Consider the following 26730-nt stretch of genomic DNA (forward strand, 5'->3'; position numbering starts at 1 on the left):
AAGTGGGTTAGGGGAAGTCTTTATTGAACGTCCCTCATAAGTCTTGCAGAACAAGTTAGTAATTTGCTTACGTGTATTTATTAGAAAAGAAATGTTTTATTTTTTTTAAATAAATGCATACTTAAATATAAAAACAGATCCATTAACCGCAATAACAGTTACATTTCATATAAAGAATATGAACAAAAATATAATCACCTTTTGCACAGAAAGTTTCATTTTTTTTATTTCACCATAACTGCCTGGCTCTATAAATGTTGTATGCTGCTATGTACTAGTATTAATAAGAACTGCTACTTTTACTACAGCATTTACATTTATTAGAAACTTACCTCAAGCAAGTCTCCAGCTACTGAGTGACCAAAGAGCAACTTCTGAGATTCCACACTGCCTGAAGAATAGACATAAACACTCTTGCCAAGTTCTATCCAGTTTTTCAAAGAAGGAAGAACATCAGGATAAACGCTGAAAAGGGAAAAGAAAAACTGGCTAAAAAGTCTTCACTATGCTAGATCAACTCTGAGGTTTTCTGACCACCTGCAGAGGATCAACATCAGAATGGCTTCCCTAAATAGGAGCTACAGCATTAATACTGCCATCTCAATTTTACATAACCAACATGAAACAACCTAGATCATTTAATGCAGAAACTTTGTAGCAATCTATAAATTCGTATATATTACATAACATACAAATAGAATATAGAATATAATTTCAACTATTATAGTTTTCTGCTTCTTGGTTATTTTTGCCATAGTCATGAATGTGTTCAAGTTTCCACTTCACTTGCCAGTTCTTATCCTGAGTAAAGAAGTCACAATCGACTTTTAGTAAGATTGGTTCCCCGGGATCCTAAATTTTAATTCTTGAAATCAGATTAGTTGTATGTAGCCTCTACCGCAACCTGTTATGACTATATTCTCAGAAGTCAGCACCATCAGTCTGAGCAATAACGGAACGGCAGTTTCTGCAATAATGTATTGAAGGTGGGGGCTAAGCACCCTGGGACCCTTTGATTCCAAAGTCACAATATTACTACAACACTATCAAGGAGGCCCCTACTTAGAGAAAAATTACAGAATGTTTTGATTGATTGAATTGCTTTATTTCTTGTGCCACTTTTGGCTAATTTGCAAAGATGAGGATGATGATATTGATGAATGGACACTCACAAACATCCATGCCCAGGCCAGGATTCGAACCCAGGACCCCTGGCCTCGTACACGATGTGCAATTACAGAATGTTGAGAGAAAACATACTCAGAAGGTTTGTTCCACAAATACAGGGTGTGGCAGAAATATTGAGATGATTTTAAAATTGCACCACTAGAAAATCCTGACAGATGGCATTCACGTCGTTGTGTGGAGCAGTGCATAGCATTCAGTAGCCACGGAGTGTTGGTCGAGTGAGCATTGTGCATTCACAGTGGAATGTTACTCTAAGAATAACAATTCTGGCACTAAAACACAACGTAGATTCAGGCGTCAGTTCAACATTGGGATAAATGGGAAAGTGCCGACAGGGTAGACAATTCTGAATTGGGTAAGAAACTTCTGAACGACTGCATCAGCTACAAGCAAGAAGAGCCCAGGACGTTCATGAACCGTGTGAACTCCGGAAGCTGTGGTGAAGGTCAGAGAAGCTTTGCTGCCTAATTCATCAGCACGTAGTGTCGCTAGGTATGTCTGACAGAAAAGTAATGGATTTTACACATGAACTTACAATTTCACCCATACAAAATTCAAATGGTACAAGAGCTACGTCCTCAAGATTGCATTGACAGCACACGATTCTATGGACATTGTTCGACTTGATTCGGGATCAACCTGACTTACTCGAGAACATAATCATGTGCGATGAGGCACATTCTCACCTGAACGGACCTGTCAATAGAGAATTGCAGATACTGGGCAGCTGCAAACCCACAATTGATGCATGAATCACCTCTCCACAGACCAAAAGATACAGTATGGCGTGGCGTTAGTTGGTTTGGAATTCTTGGGCTGTATTTTTTCGAAGACTATAATGGGCATATTGTAACTGTAACGTCTCACCAATATGTGGCCATGCTGACAAGACTTTCTACAGCCAAACTGCGTAGGCTCGTAAGTCATGGGCACCGTATATGGTTCCAGCAAGATGATGCACAGGTCACAGCAGGATATCGATTACGGTTCTTCGTGGAATGTTTCCAGGAAGGATCATTCAGGTCATGGAAATGTCACATGACCTTCATGTTTGCCACACTTATCTGTCCTTGATTTATTTTTGAGGTTGTTGAAGCAAAAGGACTTCATGACCCAACCTGACACATTCGATGACTTACACGAGTCTATTAGTGCTGCAATACGGCAAATTAAGCTGGAGATGCTGCACAAGGCTATGACTACTGCACATTCACGTGCAGAGGTTTGTTTGAAGGACAATTGTGCCCATCTGAGAGACATTATTTTCAAGACAGGCATCACATGAAATGCTTTTCTATGTACTTTCCAATCATTCAAGTATTTTTGTTATTCTGTAGTGTAATATAGATTTGCAAATTTAAATAGTCTCAATATTTCTGCCGCACCCATGTATATCTGCATTGCTCAATGAAAACTACAGAAATGGAGCAAACACATTTCATGTAAAAATACACATTGCAATACATAGTGTAAATTGTCACCAACAGCGTAATTTGCAGACAATTGTCATTTTTAATCAGTTACTTACAAAGGGGGGAAAATGCACAAAAAAAACTTACTGTCCCTTCAACTCTCCCTTCTTATATCCTTCATGCAAAATGTGTCCCTGAAGTCTCTTGAGTGATGTGGTTTTTCTATCACAGTCCATTTGCCACAGCACATTCTTTACAACAGCTTCCTTTGCACTGGCATCAGTGTGTTCAGGAATCAACACAGTTCCCTCCAACTCATCCTCGGCATCCTGTCTAGCCTAAAAAAGACAACACGTACATCTTGTAATGCATTGTAAATTACCCACAAAACAGAGAAATAAATACCAATGGCAGGCATACTTTTAACTTTTGGTCTCTGACAATTTTATCTTATAGAGTGAATTCATTACAATTAGAGGACAAAAGTTTTTTTGTTGAGCAGTGGGCTCACTTCAGAAAAAATTAACATTAATTTTTACTGTGGATTCCTTATGTGAAGGTGAGTCAGGGAGTGGTGGTTTTCTTGTGAATAATAAAAAGAAGTAACAGTAAAGTAAACTAGTAGAATAATTGTTCCAAATGTGCAATGATCTTCACAAGTTTGTAGAAGTATTAAGCTTCGAGAAAGCACCAATACCTTTACTCTCACAGATTCTCACGTATACTGACAGTTGAAAATTGTAATAATTAAATGTTGTTCAAATATTGATTAACATTTTGTGTGTTAAGTATTCCACCCGAATTATATGAATAGTTTATTAAGAGTTTTGCTTAAAATATTCAAGAATTATTCCAGAATATTAAATTGCATGTTATATTAGCAAACAAAATCATTTTCCATACAAAACTGGTGCAAAATAAATAAAATTGAATTTTTCATGATTATCAGCATAATTAGACTCCCTCCCCGAAAGTGTCCAGAGGCATTTTCGCGGAGTCTGTGCAAGACCAAAATGCTGGGAAAGTATTGGTAATTAAATTCAAATCAATACTTTCCAATACCAATACAATCGGCATTGGTATTGACTCGGCCCTACAAAGTATTATTTTCCAGAGAAAACATTTGCAATCGCTTAGTTGCATACCCTAATTAAGGAGGTGTTATCCCCCAGTAAGAACATTTTCATAAAGCATCAAGGATAATTTGCATAAGCATCCCCAATGACTTCATTTCCTCCATGTTAATCTATACAAGTGTCCTTCCTTGCTATCCCCAGACTTGAGCAAGCACACTCACATATAGGAATTTCCACTTCGAGCACAAAATCTTAACACACTGGAAACAGAACTGGTTCGACACAAATGTTCACAAAATTTCAATATTGAAAAAAAAACATTTAACTCCTACACTGTCAATCCTGCGGGACAGAAGAGGGTGTACTGGTTCTTTGGGCAAACTGATAATTGGCCACCAAAATCAATTTTGCACCAGGTCTGCACAGGTGCAAAACATCCATCAAAAGTAGAGTTGCAAAAAAGCTGGCTTTAAAAAAAAATGGAAATTTTGGCTTTTTACCAATTACAGCTAACCTATTTCACTTGAAGTTACTGTTATGAGTTAACAGGTTTGTAGTAACATTTTACAACTACCTAAAAAATTGTACATGATGTAGCAGCCAAGAGACAGATATTGGCCAATCCTAGGGAACACACATTGCATATTGGTTCAGATATAATTTTAACTCTAGCTTACCAAGGGGGACAGGGGGCTTGCAGGCCCACCATCTCTATTATTTTTATTTTTCAACTGTTTAAAAATAAATTACATTGTTTCCTAGGGCAGGGTTGGCCCAGCCCAGTTTTCCCCTCTCAAAATGTGTTTTTTTTCTTCAGAAAATGTTGTAAATTATTGCTTTAAATAATTGTGAGGTTGTAGAATTGTCAACAGCTTGAAAAACACTTTTAAAATAAAAACTTAGCCAAGCTTATAATACTCAAAATAATTAATGTGGTACAAGTGGGTTTTTCAGGATATTTTTCTCAAATCATTGATTGATTTGTTGTTTTAAGTCCACTTTATGCACAGGAAGGCTAATCGGGACTGGACCTACAGTTTAAAGTGGAATCCGAACCACTGTGCCATGTGCCTCCACCGGGTATCGAACCCGGGACCCCTTGATTACAAGGCGACGACGTTGCCTCTACGCCATCGGGGAGGCCCTTTCTCAAATCATGCTAGAAATAGACTTTTAAGAGAAATAATACGAACATATAACCAAGAAACAAAAAATCAAAAGGGTCTGACATATTTAGATAAAACATTGAACGAACAAAGCTTATAATTTTGAAATGTGGTAGCACTTTAGATATCAGTGGGCAAGCCACGTAGTTTCACCTGTGACGACCACTTTTACAATAAATTTTTCCATTTATAGAACATTACGAAGGAGTATTGAGTACATTTTATTGAAATGTCGCGAAAGTAGACTAAAGTTAACAGTGGTATAATTAAATCAAACACTTTTCAAATGATTCATTTCATTTCTCAAAATTTAACATGTGTGCAAATGTTCTGTTTTATTTCCAATGCCTTGCACTGAGACAGTGCCCCCTACCTCCCTCCAGTTCAGTGCATTGATTGAACGTAATGTGTTGCTTGCCCATGTAGGATAATGTTATTTGTGGTTAGGAGGTCTATACCCAAGAAGTCGAGCACTCTCAATCTACCACAGTTTCTTTTTTTCTTAAATAGGGGGTGTGGGGTACTCAAGTAAATACAATGCGTACATATACTTTCATACTTTGACCTTTTTTGACATTTTCAAACCTTTATAGAGACTACAATTTCGAGCTTTGTGCATAAAACTTTCAGGAGCATTGTGACATTATATGCACTGTAAATTCACAATAAAATTATCGAAACATAATGCACGATTTCGGAGAAGCATGGGTGGGGTGGATGGGCAAAGAAAGACAAGTATCACATGTGAGTGAACTTGAACAAAGTGTTTCAAGATGGTGAATAAAAACCTGATTTTCCTAATGTTGCACGCGTGCATGCTCTATACCATGCTCTCTTTTCCCCCCAAACTGTCTACAATGCATTTTTGGAGTATAAGGAACTAAATTCAGTCATTGTAGATAATCCATTGGTCTGCAATTTTGCAGAAAAACTTTTAAAATTATATTTCATAGTTTAGGAGAGGAATGGTGGTAAAATCGCAAACATACATTTTGCCATAAATGTAAAGCTTTTGAGTTGCAATTTTTAGTTACAACATAAAGGATTGTTATATTGTATTTGTGGGGGAAAGTCACCAATTTTGAGACCACGTTATCTGTAAGCAAATTTAGAGTTTTTAAGCCGAGATCCAAGTCGCAAATAGGTACACCCAGGGAATGATTTTATTTGCATTTGTTGAAAACATTTCAAGATGGTGGATGAAAAATTGATTTTTCATATTCTGAGGTAACTAAATTCTGATGCCACTTCCAAATATCTGTGTAAACTACATTTTTGGACATTAGAAAAAGAGACAAATATTTTAGGGCATTTCTTAAGCTATGGCTTGACAAATAATTTTTTAATAATATAGTGGATCCAAATGGGGGTCAAGACAATTAAATTTGTCAGCCTTATAATTTTGACATGGTTAATACACGGAATATATATTTAAACTTGAAACATCCACAAAAATAATGGGAAAACAAAACTGTGAACAAACTGTATTGAAGCAGATTTAAAAGTGTGTGTGCAGCTACCGTATGTTGTACAGTAGGTAAAGGTAAAGTTCCCCGTGCATATCTGCCATTTTGGAGGTGATGTGATTACAACCAAACTCCGGCTGCCTTTACCCCTCAGGACCCATTGATTTGAGGCTGGGTGAGTTCCAGAGCTGGTTTTTGCAGGGACAAGACTGGAAAAATTCCGACCTTAGATATCACACCCCAAGATTCGAAACCGGGTCTTCTGCATGGCAGTCAGCCAGACTGTCTACTTTTCTTTACATTCGTAAGCAATAGTATCCCCCTTTTTCTCTCTATTTTCTCTGTATTATCATTGGGACACACACAAATATCCAAGTCTGAACCATGAATCGAACCCGGGACCCCTGGCATTGCAGCATGCTGTGTTAAAGACTCCACCACAGAGGTTGACTAAACCACCACAGCTATCAAGTATTAGTATAATAGTATTGCAAATGCGCAACACTGGGAATTGATCATAGATCTAATAACTGTTACACCATCCAGCAAGAGTAGAATCAAAATATTAATCAAAATTTTCAGAACAGTATTTTAGTTAATTTAATCATTTGTCCCTCACTGTGGTTGTGCGGTCATGCTTTGGACTGGCTATGGGACGTGTGCAGGTTTGAGTATCCTGAGATTTCAGCCTGTGTATGACACCGGTGAAACTATCACGATTAAATTGGGGAGCTACGAATGTGTAGAGTAACTCGGTCATGAAAACCTACGACGACGACTGGGGGTTCGTCCTGCTGACCACACGTCACACCCTAACTGGTTGGATGTTCTCCCTCCTCAGAGTAGGATCAGGTGGGAGTGTGGCCAGCAGTTGGTAGGTAGGCCTGGACCCTCAATGGTTTGTTGCGGCACAGGTTATGTATGTTCTTAGTTTAATCATTTCAAGGTGTGAGACCTTGATTGTCAATTCTCAAGGACATTAACAGAAAATATTAAATAGTTTTTGATTCAGTGAACAAAAACAATACAAATTGAATGTTCCAATATATTACTTTCATGGACAAATGTATCTTATTTTTAAAATATATATATTTATAAAATTAACTTGAAAAAGCCAGTTTTACCCAGGTTTTATCTGAAGGAAAAACAAACATAAAAAACCAAACACTGGCAAAATGCCAACCCTGCCCTAGGGTGTTCCCAATATTTTTGATATTACTTGTGTTCATAAAAACATAAATGTAATGTTACTAGGAGGCAAAATGCACTTTGTGGGCATATCAGGCACCATCTTTGAATGCATCTCATGCCAGTGTACAATTGGTTGGTAATGATGGAAATTATTGTAATTATTATATTTAATAAACAACTGCACCTCTATAAACAAAAAAAGCATTAATAAAAAGTTATTATGGATTTTGTGAGTTTTAGTGAATGACAAAATATGTGTGACACACTCATGCAATAATTTGTTGTTATGTTTTTCTTAATGATAGTAATTTTTGTAATTATTATAATTAATAAATACCTGCACATATATAATCAGCAAAGGAAGCAGCGATTCAATAATAAAAAAGGTTGCTTGAATTTTAGTGATAAAAAAAGTGTGGGCCAGAGAGCAATCCCTCTGTATGCAAGTTTCTTGTACGGCACGGGTAAGCTAGGGTTAAAACTAAACGTGTATGCCTGATGAGCACATCTGACCATGAAATGGACTTAAAACCAGCTTTTACATGTTTGTGTCTCAATTTAAATGTTGTCATAAAATATGAAACAAACGTTAATATCAAAATATTCGATGTTTCGGGACAATTAAAAATCTCTACTGTTCACAACACACATGCAGAAGTATATGTATTACGTGAATTTGTGTATATATTACAGCTGAGCCGGTACGGATGTACCAGAAGTACTGGTTGATATTTTTGCAGCGAAACCATTGTCTGAGTCACTAGAAGCATGGCCAAAACCAAAATTCAAAGGTTCATTCACCTTTTCCAATTTACCTTTGGCTTTGAAAAAAAATTAAAAATACGTATTTGTGCACTTGTTAGTTGAACGTGGACTCAAGTTCAGTGAACGGCAAGTACGTGACAAAGAATCCATATGCAGATAAGACTCGCGGTCAAGTATCTTGCAAATCAAGGGTAACGTGAAATTATCCCCATAGGAGTTCCTTCGAAGTCTACCAGGCTTTGTTCCCACAGATGCGGACTCGTGTAACAATAATCCCAATAAGGTCCCGGTGCCAACAAGGCCCCTGGTGTCTTGTGGACATCTCTCTCCTTAGAGACCTCCCGCAGTCAAAACAGTCATCGCCCACACGGCGGACGTGTCTCAGACATAGTACATAGCATATTCCTGGAAATTCAAATACCTGGGCTAATCCCCTTTTCCTTTCCAACTTTAGACTTTTCTTTGTCCCGACCTGGATAACAGGGTTTCAGCAGACGTGCGACGTGGCAGGGGAATAATGTTCTTCGAAATACAGATGATGGCAGGTACTTTCTGGAACGTGTAGTGATGGGTTTGGATTTTCCTCCACGCCAATGGATAGAACTATGCAAATACTTTTTTTTTACAAATCATATACCGAAAGCAAAGTCACATCAGAATATCAATCGCCTGATATAGAAGCAAGAGACTGGTTAGTTATCATTCTCCCCTTTCATTTCGTTTACAAATTTTTATTCTCTTTGTTAAAGTACAAAAATGAGACGAGATTTGTTTTACATTACAGCAGCTTTACTGTTAGTTTTAGAAGTAGTGTCCGGCCAGGGTTGGTAAATCGCCAATTATTCTTGTGTTCACGGCTGATTTAATGTTAGTTTGGGAAGATTGATCCCTTAGTTGAAGAGGCATGATCTCATTTTTTAACATTGGGGGGTGGGGGGGGACAAGATATTTTTGCTCTTAGCTTCTTATACGGTAATATTTCTATCACATTTGAAACATCTGATCGATTGTCACGGATCTAAAAAAGACTGTAAACTTGAGATGCATCGTATACATATCCAAATGAAGAAGGAGACGGTAAACACTTACACCCCAAAAGAAAAACGTTGATATTTCATGACCTAGGCCACATTTTGTTTGGAGAAGAAAGAGGTTCACAGATTAACAACGAATAGGAGCACAGAATACTAACTGTAGCGTTGGTACAATGTTGCAATAGAAAGTTAGATGATAGGAAACAAATGTAAGGTACTTTCACCAGTGCTTACTGCATAGGGTAGGTGGTTTCGGGGAAGAAGGGAAAGTGTTATTGGTTGGCTAGGTTAAGTCCGGAGGTATAGTGGCGTACATGCCAGATATATAGGCCCTTTCCCATCGCGTGCAGAAAGACGTGTCTGAATGGGGGGGGGGGGGGGTACAAGATGGGCCTATGTTATGGCTGTTGGTGTGGATAGCAACTGTGAAATCTAAGTTTTGGGTGGAGGAGCGATGGATATTGATCCTAAGGTTCAAGGGGGTGGAGGTTGCCTCAAGGTAGACATTGCCTCAGATTTGGCAGATGAGTGGCAGGTGCCCTTGGGATGTAAGGTGAACTCACCTGCCCTGGTGGAGATCTGGAGGGTGGGGGAGGTGATAGGTGTGGGGCAGGTCTTGCACCTGGGTTTATTGCACTTGTGAGCTGGCAGGGATGGTGTGGAAGGGGTGTGTGTTCTGGACCAAGATGTTCCTAAGATTGGGGGGTGGGGTCGACCCTACGTTTATCCCGAAAGATGTCCCTGGTGTCAGGTACACTGTGTACGATGGAGAGGAGGGAGTGGATTGTGTCTGATTTTCGTAATGTGGGGGTGGTATTGGGTGATCAGAGCAGGAGAGGTGGTTCTTGTGATTTGTTTGTTGATGAGGGTGGAGGGGTAGCCCCGGGTAGTTAGGACTTGATGCAGGCGTAGGTGGTAGTTTTGGCAGGATGAGGGGGATGAGTTAAGGCGTTGGCCTCTGAGGGTTACGGAATATGGGATGGCTTTTTTGGTGTGGTAGGGGTGTGAGCTGGAATAGTGTAGATACTGGAGGTGGTTGGTTGGTTTGATGTGTATGGATGTTTCCAAGTGGTCTCCCATGATGTGGATGTCCACACCTAGGAAGGTCACTTGGTCTTTGGAGTGAACCAGATGAATTTGAGGATGGTGTAGTAGTTCAGTTGGTTTAGGAATGGAGTGAGCGAGGGTTCGCCATGTGTCCAGAGGAGGAAAAGGTCATCAATAAATCTCAGCCAGAAGAGTGGTTTCAGTTCTTGGGAGTCAAGGAATTCCTGTTCCAGCCTGCCCATGAACAGGTTGGCATAAGAGGGAGCCATACAGGTGCCCATAGCTGTAGGTAATGCTGGTCTCCAAAGCAGAAGTTGTTGCTGGGGTTTTGGGGTTTGGGTCGGCTGTTGAGGAATGATTCCGTGGCACGGAGGCCATGGGCATAGGGGATGTTGGTGTAGAGGGTGGTGACATCAACTGTGGTGAGGATGGTGTTTGGTGGTAGAGGTGGTAAATTATGGATGTTGTCCAGGAATTGGTTGGTGTCGCGGAGGTAGGAGGGTAGGGCTTGGAGGTGAGTCTACAAAGGCTGATATGCGTTCAGTGGGTTAATTGTAGCTGGACGCAATGGGTCTCCAGGGATTGTTCAGTTTGTGAAATTTGGGGAGGAGGTAGAAAGTGTGTGTGGGGGTTGTCAGGTATGAGTGAGGAGATGGTGGAGTTGGATAGGCCTTCAGGGAAGTCCCGGATTTTATTTAGGTGTGTGGTGGATGAGTTAACCGTGGCGGGCTTGTAGGTGGATGAATCAGAGAGTTGGCAGGAGGCTTCCGCCACATAATCTGAAGAGTTCTTGACTACTGTGGTGGACCCTTTGACAGCGGGGAGGATTTTGATGTCCGGGTTGTTGCGGAGGGATCGGAAGGCTTGATGCAAGTTGGGGTTACATTGTAGTGGGAAGAGGGGTTATGGAGGTATGACCTGTCGGAAATGTCATTGACAACAGAGGAGATTTATCTTTCCGCAGGGTGGTTGTTGGGAAGGGAGGGGGCCAGAACTAAAGGAGACTGGGATGTATGTCTGAGGGATTGGCATTGGAGGGGGATTCTTGGCCCAAAAATACTTCCACCTAAGTCTGCGGGCAAATGTTTGGATGTCAAATAAAAGCTGGATACTGTTTGGGGTGGTGGCGGGGGAGAAGGTGAGCTCTTTAGAAAGGACGTTAATTTCGGTGGTGGTGAGGTTGTGACTGGAAAGGTTCAAGACTGAGGTGCAGTCAGTGGTTGGTTGTGGGTGAGGAATGTCAATCTGCTGGGGACATGTTTTGTCCGAGGACTGGTGCTCTTCTGTGGTATGGTGGGAGGGGGGCAAGGTTGGGGGTGGAGTGGGTAGAGGCAGGGGTGGGTCTGGAAGTAAGCAACATGTCGATTTGAGTTGGTGTTGTGTTGTGGAGGGAGGGGGAGGGGACATCCTGCATTCATGGCTTGTCTGCAGATAAGAGATAGCTTTTGCAGGTGTTTCTGGTTAAGGCTGTAGGAAATGGACTGTGTGTGTTGATTTGGTTCTTGTTGTTGCCCGAGCTCAGTAGGAGGATTCTGGTGAGGGTCTGGATAAACATCGAGAGTTGTCGAGCCCGGTGGAGCTGTGATTGGTACATGGTTAGAGTTAGCTTGACTGCAAAATTTCTCACTAGGGGACAAATATTGGGTTGGATATTGGGGGGGGGCATGGCTGAGAATGGAAGTTTGGGAGTCAGGCCTAGTATCAGGCATGAATGTAAGAAGCATGTGTGACAAACGGCCCACCACAGTAGTCATGAACTCTTCAGATTATGTGGCGGAAGCCTCCCGCCAACTCTCTGATTCATCCACCTACAAGCTTGCCACGGTGAACTCATCCACCACACACCTAAATATAATCCGGGACTTTGTCCTCTCCCGAGGCTTCCCTGAAGGCCTATCCAACTCCACCATCTCCTCACTCATACCTGACAACCCCCACACACACTTTCTACCACCTCCCCAAATTTCACAAACTGAACAATCCCTGGAGACCCATTGCGTCCAGCTACAATTCACCCACTGAACGCATATCAGCCTTTGTAGACTCACCTCCAAGCCCTGCCCTTCTACCTCCGCGACACCAACCAATTCCTGGACAACATCCATAATTTACCACCTCTACCACCAAACACCATCCTCACCACAGTTGATGTCACCACCCTCTACACCAACATCCCCTATGCCCATGGCCTCCGTGCCACGGAATCATTCCTCAACAGCCGACCCAAACCCCACAACCCCAGCAACAACTTCTGCTTCGGAGACCAGCATTACCTACAGCTATGGGCACCTGTATGGCTCCCTCTTATGCCAACCTGTTCATGGGCAGGCTGGAACAGGAATTCCTTGACTCCCAAGAACTGAAACCACTCTTCTGGCTGAGATTTATTGATGATCTTTTCCTCCTCTGGACACATGGCGGACCCTCGCTCACTCCATTCCTAAACCAACTGAACAACTACACCACCCTCAAATTCACCTGGTTCCACTCCAAAGACCAAGTGACTTCCTAGATTTGGACATACACATCGTGGGAAACCACTTGGAAACATCCATACATATCAAACCAACCAACCACCTCCAGTATCTTCACTACTCCATCTCTCACCCCCACCACACCAAAAAAGCCATACCATTCTCCTTAGCCCTTAAAGAGGCCAACGCTTCAACTCATCCCCCTCATCATGCCAAAACTACCACCTACGCCTGCACCAAGCCCTAATCAACCAGGGCTACCCTCCACCCTCATCAAGAAACAAATAACCAGAGCCACATCTCACACCCGTGCCATGCAACCCAAAACCAACCCTCCCACTCTGATCACCCAATAGCACCCTCACCTCCTGAAAATTAAACATAACATCCACTCCCTCCTTCCCATCCTCCACAGTGATCCCGACACCAGACTTCTTTTGGGAAAAACCTAGGGCCTTCTTCCGATGCACCCCCCCCCCCAACCTCAAGAACATCTTGGTCCATAATACAACCACCGATCCCATCCCACAAGTGCAACAATCCCAGATGCAAGACCTGCCCCATACTTATCCTCTCCCCCTCTAGATCCCGACTGCAGCTGGTGAATTCACCCTTCACCCAAAGGGCACCTGCCACTCCACCAACCGAATATACACCCTCATCTGACAAATCTGTGTTACTTCTACCTGGGTGAAACCTCTACCCCCTGAACCTCCGCATCAATAACCACAGAGCTTCCACCCAAAACTCAGACTTCACCCTCGCCACCCACACCAACAGCCACAACACCACCTTCAACAACTCTTTCCACGTAGCCATAATACACCTTATTACCCCAGCACACGGACACCTCCACCCGCAGGCAATGGGAAAGGGCCTACATATCAGGAATGCACGCCACAATACCCCACGGACTCAACCTAGCCACCCAATAAGTATTAACCCATTCCCACCCCCCACAAACCACCCACCCACCATCCATCCATCCTACAGTAAACACTGGTGAAAGGATCTTTTTGCAAAACCCATGTTCTATGACTTCTGGCACCACTGTGCTGACAGGCGCTGGGTCAGTATTCTGTGCCTCTACGCTTTTGTACTCCACATTTTCTACCTACTGTGAAAATGAAGTCATGATCTCGAAATATCAAACATTTCTTCAATTCTGTTAAGTGTTTACTGTCTCCTACTCCATTTTTGTTTATCCCCCCCTTCTGGCACTCTTTCTCATTCTATCATTTATATATATGTATATATAAAATAGCCTTTGTTATTTTAAATTTGGAATTATACAAGTATTGGTATCGGTGAGAGTATCAGCTCAGCTCTAGTATAAATCCTGTTTAACGGAGCTTTAAGATGGAAGCGACACTTGGATCTTGGAAACAAACCCTTAGAAGTAAAAGTAACCGAACCGAAGCAACATAAGCTGCAGTGTCGCTTGTCACTGTATAGTTTTCTCAGTGAACTTTCAGACCGAAGCAACAAGTAACATGTGTCACTTGGAAGCACAAGCTAAACATGTCACTTGCATGTTGCTTGGACTATATTGTTTTCTCAATGGTGTGCATCGTGCTGCTTCGGTCTGTTATTCTTGCATGCATGATGAATGTTTTGCTTTATACTGAAAGGAGTCTGTGTCACTTGTCATCTGTGACTTCAGTCTAAAAGGTCCTTCAATGGCATGCATCATGTCGCCTCGGTCTTGTTTGTGCATGCATGGTGGATGCTTGCTTAGATTGAAGGGAACCTTTATCATTTCAATGTGATACCCTAGTGTCATGTGTTGCTTCGGTCTGAATGTTCTCTATACTTAACAAAATTGTTTGCTACTTCATCTGAGATTAAGATTTAATTTAGCCTGTAAATCATAGAGAACAAATTGCAAGTACTGTTGTTGGAAAAAGGCCTGCTTTTTTATAGAAGGTTCCTTTCATAATCATGAATGGGCTTCTGGAGTGGAATAAATTAATGCTGTTGCCTTGTAATACGAAGGGGTCTGAGGTTCAATCCTCAGTGGAGGCAGAGGGTTTCGGATCTCATTTCAAAGTATAGGTCCAGTCCAGATTTTTTAATATATTTTTTTCTTTTGTGGCCAGTCTTATTTGCTTCTGTTTCAGTTTTAGTGCAAGTGTTTTTCAACAGCTGGGCCTAGAACCCCGTTGCACCCAGGGGTTGAAGACTAATTTAAATATAATTTTATGTTTGACAGCAAGTCTATACATGATTGACCTATGATTATACCATAGTTGATATATACTAATGTCCAAAATTAAAGCAACAAACTGAAATTCTTTCCCGTGTGTCTATTTGACCACATAATACGATCAGATGATAGTAATATTTATGATGTCATAGACAACTGGTTTAACCTTTTGAGTCCCAAGGCCATCTTCACATGTAACCCCCTTGGTCCAGACACGATTTTGAGCAAAATGCAGTGTTTCAATTAAATGAGTGTAGATCGGAGGCTAATTGCCCTAGACAGATGAGTGATATACCGTTGTACGTAGAGTGAACCAGAGATTCAGACTATATGAAATTTATGCAAATTCGGTGTATATGTGGTGGGGGGAGGGGGCTAACTCTCAAAATTCCAAAATTTAGGAAAAAATGAGGTCACCCCCCCCCCAAAGAAAAAAGTACATGACAGTGTCGACATGCACATGGAAATGATCGCTGACATGTAAGGAACACAAAAATATTTGCATTATCATCATATGACCAATGTAACTTGAGTTGTAGCCCCAAAAGGAATGGTCGGCACGCCACTGATTCAAGCTTCAAAATGCAGTGGTACCTTGACATGACTTTAGCTCAGAGACTATTTGCCCTGGAGATATGAACGATATACTGTTGTACGCAGAATGAATCACAGATTCAGACGATATATAATTTTTGGACATTCGGCATATATATGGAGGGGGAAAATGGGAAATCCCCTGAAAATACTTTTTTTTTAAAAAATGAGGTTGCTCCCCCCCCCCTGCCCCCCGAAAAAAAGGATATGAAAAGTTCAAAATGCACATAGAAATTATTGCTAGCATGTAAGAAACAGAAAAATATTTGCATCATTGTCATATGACCAATGTAACGCGAGTCAAGCTTCGGAATTTAGCGAAATGCAGAGTTACATTGAAATGACTATAGCTCAGAAACTAAATGCCCTAGAGATATGAAAGATATACTGTTGTACGCAGAATGAATCACAGATTCAGACAATATATAATTTATGCACATTCGGCGTACATATGGACGGGGAAGGGGGAAAATCCACTGAAAAATACTTTTTTTTAAAAAATGGGGTTTCTCCCCCCTCCACCCAAAAAAAAAGATATGAAAAGTTCAAAATGCACATAGAAATTATCGCTGGCATGTAAGAAACAGAAAAATATTTGCATTATTGTCATATGAGCAATGTAACGCGAGTTGTACCCCTGAAATGAAAGGCTTGTACGCCCCTGTCTCAAGCTTCGGAATTGAGCGAAATGCAGTTACAGTGAAATGACTATAGCTCAGACTATTTGCCCTGGAGATATGAAAGATATACTGTTCTACGCAGAATGAATCACAGATTCAGACGATATATAATGTATGCACATTCGGCGTACATATGGAGGGGTAAAGGGGGGAAATATCCATAAAAAATTATTTTTAAAAAAATGCAGCTGCTTGAAATTCTATTTTTAGACAATGCAGGGCAACCTGTGTTGCAACTTGTGGAACACTTGTGCTCAAAACCAAAGGTTTCCTTCAGCGTGAGCGTGCCTCAAAATTCCATTCTCACAATGCAGATTCAACAACCAGTCTTCCCCCACCCCCTGCTTGCACCCACATGGAAAACTTTCATTTTGACATCGGATACTGATAAACAAGCTTCCTTCAAATGCAGTTACCAGGCGGGAGTGAAAAGCATTGCTTTAGAACAACAAAGCCGGCAAAAATTTTCCCTTGAAAAGAGACTCAAAAGAATAGTCCCTTTTCCTGCCTTTTCCCCTCATTTTCATGAAGAAAAAAAGTGCGAGAAACATTTCTGTTAAATACATGTGTTAGGAACAATATAAAATAAAATCGAAATTCTAGCCAAAAATAGAAAAGTTATAACGTAAAAACTATGACCTTGACACAGCGTCTCAATCGAGATGCTTGGGACCGCGAGGGTTACATTTGGGTATCTCGACAGAGATGCTTGGGACCCAAAAGGTTAAAATAGAAAATAAACTAACCTTAATGTGCCAGGATTCAGGGGTGCCCACCCCCCCAAAATCATGTAATTAGTTTCCCCCAAATCATATCGTAATCCCCACAGAATATTTCATTACGACTTTCTACCTAAAGTAACTTTTCTTTACTGAACATTATAATTGGTCTGCCCCTCCTCCCTAAACAGGGTGCCATCACTCAAGACCACCCCTAATATTGTTCATCATAATCGAGAATATCGTGTGAATTCCACTTTAAACTGTAGGTTCCGTCCGTCCGTCCGTCTTTTCCTTTTCCAGCTTTTCCTTTGGCACATTCGAGGTCAAAAACGTGTGGATGCCTTATCGCTAAATACAGTCTCCAAAATGTAATGTTCGAACTCTCTCTCCACTACAGAAATCCCTGGACAATCTAAGATTTAACACTTTATCAAGAGCTTTCTATCTCCCCCTTTAAATTTCATACTCAATCCTACAGCCAAAATTTCCATGCCAATTTTAGACTTACTGAAGAATAGATATTGCCTCCTCCAAAAAATTAATTCTCAGTCTCCACACTAGAATTTCCGCAACAGTCTAAGACAATAGTAATACACAAGAATTGGATATCCCCTTCAATTTAATGCTCAATCCCCCTCTAACTAAAGTGCTCGCCATAATCCAAGACCTAGAATTGGATACTGTCCCCCCTAAAGTTTAACTCAGAATCCCCCTCAGGACCCACGTGTTAATTAAGGCCTAATATATATGAGTTCTATACCCCCCCTTCGATAATAATGCCCTAAACACTTTCATTTCTTCATCTAATGGATTAAATATGGTGCATTTAAGGTGTAAAATTTTTACATATATTTTGGAAAATATAAAAATGTTGAATTTTATATTATTTGAAGGGAAAAAATCCCCCCCAAAAAATCTCGATGGCGCAATCTGTGCCATAAAACCCAACTGTTGGCACCCCTGCCAGGATTTATCAACAAAAAAAAAAAACACGATAGAAACAGGTTAAACTTGGCTAATTTATCTACAAAAAAAAAATCACACGACGAAAGGATTTCTGTTTGTTGCTTTAATTTTGGACACTAGTGTATTAATATTAATTAAGGGTGCATATTAATTTCCATATAAACTTTAAAGATCAGAAAAGTATTTATGAGTGAATTTTTTTGGTTCAGAGCATCGACTTGTATGAAATAAATTTACTGGACTGTGGTCTCACGAAGGATGAGAACCACTGCAACAAGCAGCCAAAATACATCAACAGTTGCTCCCTGATCAGGTTTAACTGTCATTTAACCAAATTATACATGATGCACTGGAAAGCCAGAATACAAATCTATTGTACTGAACCCAAAACTTAATGTAAAGAGATTTGATACTAGATTTTCAAAAGGTAAAGCAGTATTATCTTTTTTCCTTCATGTTCGTAAACAAATTCAAACAATGAAAATCATATACTTTTAGGTTCTATTGACAACATACAAAACTACTCTAGTTATGTGAATATGTTTATACTGCAAAGACACTGCTTGAAAAATTTCTGCCTGGCGACAGATCTTATGCTGTAATATGTATGAAATTTTGATGATTCTCCGTTCAAATTGCAGTACAGCGTAAGTTAGCAAATTATTATATTTTTTAAATCAACATTGTGAACATTCCAGAGTGTCAGTAATAATTTCTTACTCTTTGTTCCCCAACACCCCATTTCCTGTTTTCTCGAATGATTTAGCGATGTTTTGAATACAGTGATGCTCAGCTTCTTATACAGTGGGTTTCAAAAGATGCACAACCCAAACTTTGAAAATGTATATCATGAAAACCGTAACAGATATTTACACCGGGTTTTCTGCATTATAAAGTCTCATCCATTGAGATATTTTTCAATGCTTAAAATTATCAGTTTTCTTCATACAGAAAACTTAGATAAATTAATAACTGGCGGAAGGCAGCATTAAATTTTTTTTTCCAGAAATGCACTTTTGAATGAGAAAAATACGTAAAGAAATTATCGAAGGGTCATAATTAGATGTCTGATGTCATGTCAATCTGTCATTTGCGACCAATATTGGTCATGTGGAACATTTGATGGATTTTTTTTATTGGCGATTTTATGGGTTGAGTGAAAAGTGCCATTCCTGGGACATATATGGCAATGGTAGCAAGTCGAAATATTGTCAACAGACGCATGCCCCATGTGCCTAAGTATTGGCTATACATTAACGTGAAAAATCATAAACCAAGATTTTGTGCCGAAATTTGACTCTTGAGAGAATCCTAGTCTGCCTCTGGTTCACTACGCTGGGAGGAACCAGGCAACGTTGAAGTCTACTATATTTCAAAGGCAATAGATCCCTTTGCGGTAGCAGTGACAGAGAAAATTCCATGCAGATAAAACAACGACAGCAAAAAATCAGGAGAGGCCAGGTAGGCTCATTAGCTTAGTGGTTAGAGCAATGGCATGGTATATCAGACCCCCGTGTTTGAGTCCTGGTCAAACCTGCATTTTCCGCTGAAAATTTCTACGTTTGTATATATTGTTGAAAATCAATTCTCAGATGTTTTCAGCAAATTAAGGCGATGGGGGACAATTAAAAACTTGCCGAGGTTTACACTCGTTGGAAACACTGTGCAAGGGAACACTGCACAAGAGGCGGGTCGTTCGAAGAGCACGCCAAGTCCACAGCTGCCTCCCTCGTCCACTTAGCGGCAATATAATTTATGACTGTTGATGGGTGCGAGGAACACCCAAACCCTCGGTCAACTTTCTTGCAATATGAGAGTTGCTGTGGCGTCTGGAAAGAAGCCACCAGATGGGAGAGAACTTCTCCCCCTGAGATATCTGGAACAAGTTCATGAAATTTAAATTTTGAATTTGTATTGACATTTCTAGACTTTCGTTTTCGGGATCTAGAAAGTGCAGAAATCATTTACGGAAGTCGGAAACTGACATTGACAATACACGCGACTGTATTTTCAATTACTTTTTTTTTTTCTGCAGAATCTTTCGGCGCGTAAAATCATGCATCAGGGATACCATGAAGGAGAGCAGAGAAAGTGATCTCTATATGTTTTTATTTTCTCGATTATTTTATAATGATAGTGGACTCAAATATGAACTTGTCAACAATGCCAAAGTATTATGAATTCAATTAGAATTTTATGATCTGTAAAATAATTAGGGCTGAGCCGATACCACTTTGAACCGATACCGATGCTGATACCCTCACCGATACCGATACTTGAAAATTGCAATAATTAAAATTTGTTCAAAATATTGATCAATATTGGTGTGTAAATATTCTTCTCCAATTATATGTATCGATTTACCAAGAAATTTGCTTTATAATATTCAAGAATTGCATCAGAATATTAAAATATATATTATGTCATAAAGAAATATAGTTTGTCTTGCAAAATTGGTGAAAAGAAAGTTTGACTTTTGCATAATTTCCAGGATAATTAGACTCTACGAAAGGGTTGCGCAGCATTTTTGCGGAGCTCGTGAAGGACCAAAATGCCGGGAAAGTGTCGGCTCATATCGGTGGAAGAATTCCAACCGATACTTTCTGATACCGATATCACTGGTATCGGCCGATACGATACATCGGCATCGCTATCAGCTCAGCCCTAATAATAATAATAATATTAATATAGGTAATATATATTTTCCTAATGACTAAAGATGAAGACATGCCTCACCTTCCTGCAGACAAAAATTCTTCGGGCGCCCTAGGTCGTCAGAGGAATGAAATGAATTAACTTTACTCCCATTTTTATGTGATAAATTAAATAATAATGTATTTATGTTTTTGGGTATTTTTCAAACACCATAGCCTACATTACAATTTACCAAAGTCTCCAACGGGGGTCATTATCGAACAGTAGGTCTCTGTCTCGTCTCGATTTTACAAAGTTTGTCTTGTTCTCGGCCCTGTCATTACAATTTAGAATATTGAGATGTAACAAACTTGTACCAATCCCTTCGGGTTCTGAGGTCTAGCGCGACTTTGGTTTAGGTTAATTTCTCGAAGGCCACACATTCTGATTGACCAGCTATCCAACGAGACGAGAGTGTCGAACTGTAGGTCTCAGTGTTTTCAGTCTTTAGAGAAGCACGTCTCAACGTTGGTCTCGTCTTTTGGAAGTCAAGGCAAAGTTCCCCGTGCATGTAGGACCGTGCAGAGGAGGCACATTTAGTGGATGTGGGGTATAGGGCCCCACATATTCTCGATCTCGACCGCTTTGGAGGTGGTGTTATCAGCACCACTCTCCGACCGCCTTCACCTCCCACGGTTTCCTCCAGGTAACCACTGATTTGAGGCTGGGTGAAAACCGGAGCCGTTTTAAGTGGGGACAAGGCTGGAAAAATTCCAACCTTAATCGAATCCGGGTATCTCGTGTGGCAGTCAGATACCATACCGACTAGTCGCAAAAACCTGCCCTTCAGTCAACCGGTAAACTATCGTTTTCTACCGAATTATAAGTTTCCTGGCTTTCTCCCACATTGCTGATTTGAAAATCGCAATCTAAAAATGTGGCCCATAAAGAGCATCCGAAAAGTAAAAAAAAAAAACGCCAAATGAGAAAAGATTACACACACACACAGAGAGAGAGAGAGAGAGAGAGAAATGTGTGTGCGAGCGTACAACCATTATATACACACATACAGGGTGGGCCAAAAGTCGCAATACATAGGCAAAAAAATGCTTTTAAGTTTCCATATTTATTTATTCTTTAACGTGTTCATTTCTAATGGTTGTTCATCAAGAGTGGGAGAAACGTATTGCAAACCAGTGATAATGACGTAGAGCATATTATATAAACACGTTGTGTCTTAACACAACATATTTATTTATTTATGATTACTTTTTCCCTCTGTTTTTGTTATTATTATCCCATTTAACCACAAAATATAATGCTATTATTAATAGGAGTAATAACTATACTCCTTACAATAATTCAATGTGTTTGTATATATATATATATTATACCAGTGGCAGCTATTATATTAGGGAGGCGTTGAGGGCAGTTGCCCCCTACTTTTTGTCCCCGCACTATGGCCTCTTATTTATCAAGAGAAAGTAAGCTGTCCTTCCCTCCTAGTTTTGGCACCCAATCGCCTCTTCTGTATATAACCATATAACCAGAACATTTTGAACGGCACATATATTCTTGTTTTAGAAATCGAGATTTGTGCATATTGCATGATCTAGGGCTCACGTACATTATACCATGAAGGTCTCCGCAATAATATTTCCTTCGGAAAATAGATCTAAATATTATATTATTTACTATTTACTATTATTATTATTAGTATTTGTCACAACACAATTTACTGCAAACTAAAACCATGTGTCAGGTTAAAAAAATAAAGATGTAAGTAATTACGTTCAATTTCACAGATAATCACGCAAACCACACACACACACACAAATATTCATACATAATTTGTCTGTGTAACATATTCAACACGCAATTACTAGAAAGTATAATAATATCATGGCTGAGGTTGAACATTAGGAAAATGAAAAAAACAACATAAGTGATGCTAAAAATCTATTGAAATGGACAGATATACAATACGTCATTGTTATGAAAAATTTACAATAACTTTGAAAGTGAGTTATTATTCTCTTTCGAAGCAAAAAAAACTGTTCTAATCAACATGTACAACTGTTTTAAGTGACCGAAACAAATACAGATACTTTTTTTCTCTTACGAACATTGAAATTTTTGGCAACACAATATGGCAATTTTACGCAGAATACATAAACTATCAGTACTAACAAAACTTCTCTGTAGCAATTTACTTGAAACCCACACATGTTTATTCAAGATATTTCAAAGACCTTCACCTTCATTGACAATTTTCATGGAAATTGAAATTTGCACATCCTTTACATAAAATCAGGCGATTACTATATCGACTGTGAAACTTTGTCAGAATGTTCTGCGAAAATATGCAAGAAGATATGCTTAGTACGTATATTTAGGACTAACCATTAGATTTTTGATTTGAATTCATCACATAGTTGAGATTCGTAAAATGAAAATTGCAATAGTTAGGCATTTCTTCATCCGTAAACACCATTAGTTCACTCACAAAGAGGAAAAGCGAAATTTGTATTTTTTTGAAGCCTGCGTTTTATTTGTACATTTTGTGGTTAATTTATTTCATTAAAACTGGCAACGTGTTTACTCTGAACTATGCAGGACTCTTTCCTCCGAAAGGAACATGTTTCTCGTCATTTCACCAGACACCTCGCCCCTCCCTCACTTCCGTTCTCCGCCGCGACCTGGGAAGGGGCAGGGGGAGGGGTTTGTAGTTAGATGGTTGTGAAGAATCGGAGAAAATGCGGATTATAATTTTTATTATTCTCTTGGAATTTTGGAAATATGAAACTTCCAATGGCGCAGAGAAGCATACTATAATAAATCAACTATCCTTTCACAATGAGAGTTGATTGATTTTATTTCACTTCGCTGTTTTGCCACTTTTGGCTAAGCGCGAAGATGTGAATGGGTGATGATATGATGAAGATACACTCATAAGAACACCCTGGCCGGAATTCGAACCCGGGACCCCTGGCGTCGTTGTACGACGTGCTAACCACTCCGCCACGGAGGCCGGCATATGAACTGTTCAGTTTGAAGATTTCCGTCATGTGAAGTAAAGTTGAAGTTGTTGCATTTTTTTCTCCATAAGGAATGAATGGGATTCTATAAACATTTATTCATCATGATTTTCGAATATAGTGTATTGCTAATGGACTAGAAATCGCTTGCACTTGCAACATGGGGAGAAATTCACACTATAACACGTGGTATGGTTATATTTTAGTAGCAGTACCCATTCCGACGATGTAGAAATAAATGTACACCTGGTACGAAACTGCCAAGTCTTCTAATATTTGCAATTAATATGAACATCAAACCCAAATATGCACAAAGTGTTTCAAATCGAGTCAAATGAATTAATTCGTTGAAAGCATTTGAATTTTCCTCAAGGAAAAAAAGAAATATGCAAAAATTCGCCAGCGAATCATCATCACTCATCTTCATCGTCGCCATTAGTAAAAAGTGGCAAAAAAAAACCAGCAGTAAATAGCAAAACTTTAAAAACCAAGCGGGACTCCAACAAAGTATAAAAAATTGAAGGTAAGGACTTCACTTCTCTATAAATTGCTAACAAAAGTAACAAGAGTGAAGTACTGGCCTTGGTTTGTGAATAAAGATACAGAAGGTTCGAAACATGTAGGGGAATTCGTACCTGTAAGTCCCATGACGTCACTAACATCTTATACTAACACGACACCCTCTCTTTTTACTCTTGGAAACAAATGATTTCCAATTACTGACTAATTGTTGACATTCCTACAGTAGCAACCAATGCCCTGGATGTTAGCTCCCAAACAAACTTTCACACCCCGCTTGCTTCTTGCCTTTGTCCTTGAAAATGTATCAGAAAGAGGTAACTTTTGTTACAGTGACAACAGTTAGAAAATAAAGTATCAGTGAATATATATATATGTGTGTGTGTGTGTGTGTGTGTGTGTGTGTGTGTGTGTATATATATATATATATATAATAACCCATGGCTTGATAGCCCTCGAAGGGCCTTGGCCCTATCTCCCGTGTATATATATTAATACTTACTTACAGATTAGGGGTTAATTAAGTAATAACATAAGAAAATTGGGTTTAATTTTGTAAACGCTTGGGAAATTGAAAACTGATTATTAAAGGTTATCTTTTGTTAGAGTGACAGAAGTTAGGAAACAGCTATCATGTATCAGTGTAAACATTAGATTCTGGAGAATGCCTGGATAATTTGCCCATTCTTCGCAGATTAGGAGTTTATGAACAAATGATGCAAGGAAACCGGATATTTTTTAAAAAAGGATTGATACACACACACACATACATACATAGAGAATGAACTTCGATGGAAAACATACCACTTTCAAGTTTTCCAAAATGCACTTTAGATCCACGCTTAGCCAGTCCATTGTTCCTGAAGGACTCATCGGTTATGACGCACAAGCGGCTACAATCAGTATTCCTTGAAAAGCATAATGTTTGAAAAATACACGAAAAAATCTGACAAAGTTTGTCTATTTGTGGATCACTGTATGAATCTGTTTGAAATAGTTCCCTTGTACGAAGAAAAAGTTAACATAGTATTCGATGGAATTCTGATCATTTCCAAAGTATTTCCATGATGGAAAGTAAATTCGGCAAAATACAAAGCGTTCCCTGACATTTGGTACGAGACTCGGCGGAAAGCGGCTCGGCATCGGCGCTTGTCTTTCCCGGTGAATGGGTCCGCGACAGTCGCTTATATTAAACCTCGTAAAAATGTTTAGAGTAACAGGGTCAGTTCTGAATAAAAGAGGAAAGAAAAATGGGAAAATAAAGTATACAAAGACAATCCGCACACCATCCGTGAGTTAAAAGAGAGTATTGTACGAAAAATCGGGAGAATTACAGCAGACGAACTTGCACGTGTAAATGTCAATTTCCTTCGGAGATGCCAGGAATATGTTGCAGCAGAGGGACATCATTTTTAACACCTTCTGTAGTCAAGGTTAGTACACAATATAAAAACTGTAATTTTAATAGCCGATTCTAGCGACTGTCGCTGACCCGTTCACCGGGAAAGACAAGCGCTGATGCCGGGCAGCTTGGCGCCGAGTCTCGTACCAAATGTCAGGGAATGCTCTGTAGTAGTATGCTTGAAAGTAGGAAATGTAAAGGTTTTTTATTGTTATTATTTTTTATTTTTTTTATTTTAACATACGTTCAGTGTGAAATTCACATTCAGTAAAAGCAAAATAAACATTCAATACACAAAAACCTGTCTATTTATCGTCCGAAATCACAGAACATCCCAAAATTATCCGAACAATTTGTTCAGGGAGATTTAAAAAAGCCCTGTGAACAAAATAACACCGTTTCATTCAGTAGCGTACGCAAGGGGGGGGGGGGGGTTACCGGGTTCAAACCTCCCCCTTGAGCTTTTGAAATATTATGGAAAATGCTGTAGAAAAAAATTGAAAATGGCTAATTTATCACAGTCAAAGATCTGCGACAGTATTAATAATAATAATTTGAATTATTATTCCCATGCAGCATGAAGAAAAACACAACATTCCAAACACAATCTAAGCGGCCGCCAAGTTCAATTTTGCAATTTGTTTTGCAAAAAGTCGCGCAGTGACTCTCGCGAGAATTGTGAAAATTCCTTGCTTCGTCGCAGTGTGCCGACCTTATTTCAAACGTTCTTCCCGGTACTGATTTCACATCCCCTTGTGCACTCTCAAGTGATGCTGAGTCTACATCCACATCATTAAATAATGTTGAAGAAGTGCTTTGTGAATCACCTAGAAGTGATAAATGTGTTGGAATGTCTATAAACTTACTTTTCAACGAAAACATAGACTCAGTGGAATTCAGCAACATGTATTCTCGCGCTTCATCATCATCCTGGGCGAGTTCCATAGGTAAAGGTAACGTAAATTCCCTCGTGCATATAGCACCGTGCCATGAAGGCACACGTAGTGGTGTGGTGGGCCCCAAAGATTCTCGATCTCGAACTATTTTGCAGGTGATGTGATCAGCACCATGCTCCGGCAGCCTTCATCCCCCAGGGTTGCTCTCAGACCCATTGCTATGAGGCTGGGTGCGGAGACAAGGTTGGATAAAT

At 39.8% G+C, this 26730-nt stretch overlaps 1 protein-coding gene across 1 annotated transcript in view; it reads right to left on the bottom strand.

Moving 5' to 3' along the window:
• Nucleotides 1-26730, bottom strand: part of Enoph (enolase-phosphatase E1) — a 63146-nt gene that overhangs the window by 12689 nt on the left and 23727 nt on the right. Inside the window, exons 3-4 of the mRNA XM_083118651.1 lie at nt 2748-2938; nt 333-465 (exon numbers count right to left, since the gene is read on the bottom strand). Of these exons, the coding sequence (XP_082974777.1) occupies nt 333-465; nt 2748-2938 (324 nt within the window). The remainder of the gene's footprint in view (nt 1-332; nt 466-2747; nt 2939-26730) is intronic.

This window comes from Lepisma saccharinum, chromosome 3 (genome assembly GCF_977018435.1).
Source record: "Lepisma saccharinum chromosome 3, izLepSacc3.1, whole genome shotgun sequence".
Lineage (NCBI taxonomy): Eukaryota > Metazoa > Arthropoda > Insecta > Zygentoma > Lepismatidae > Lepisma > Lepisma saccharinum.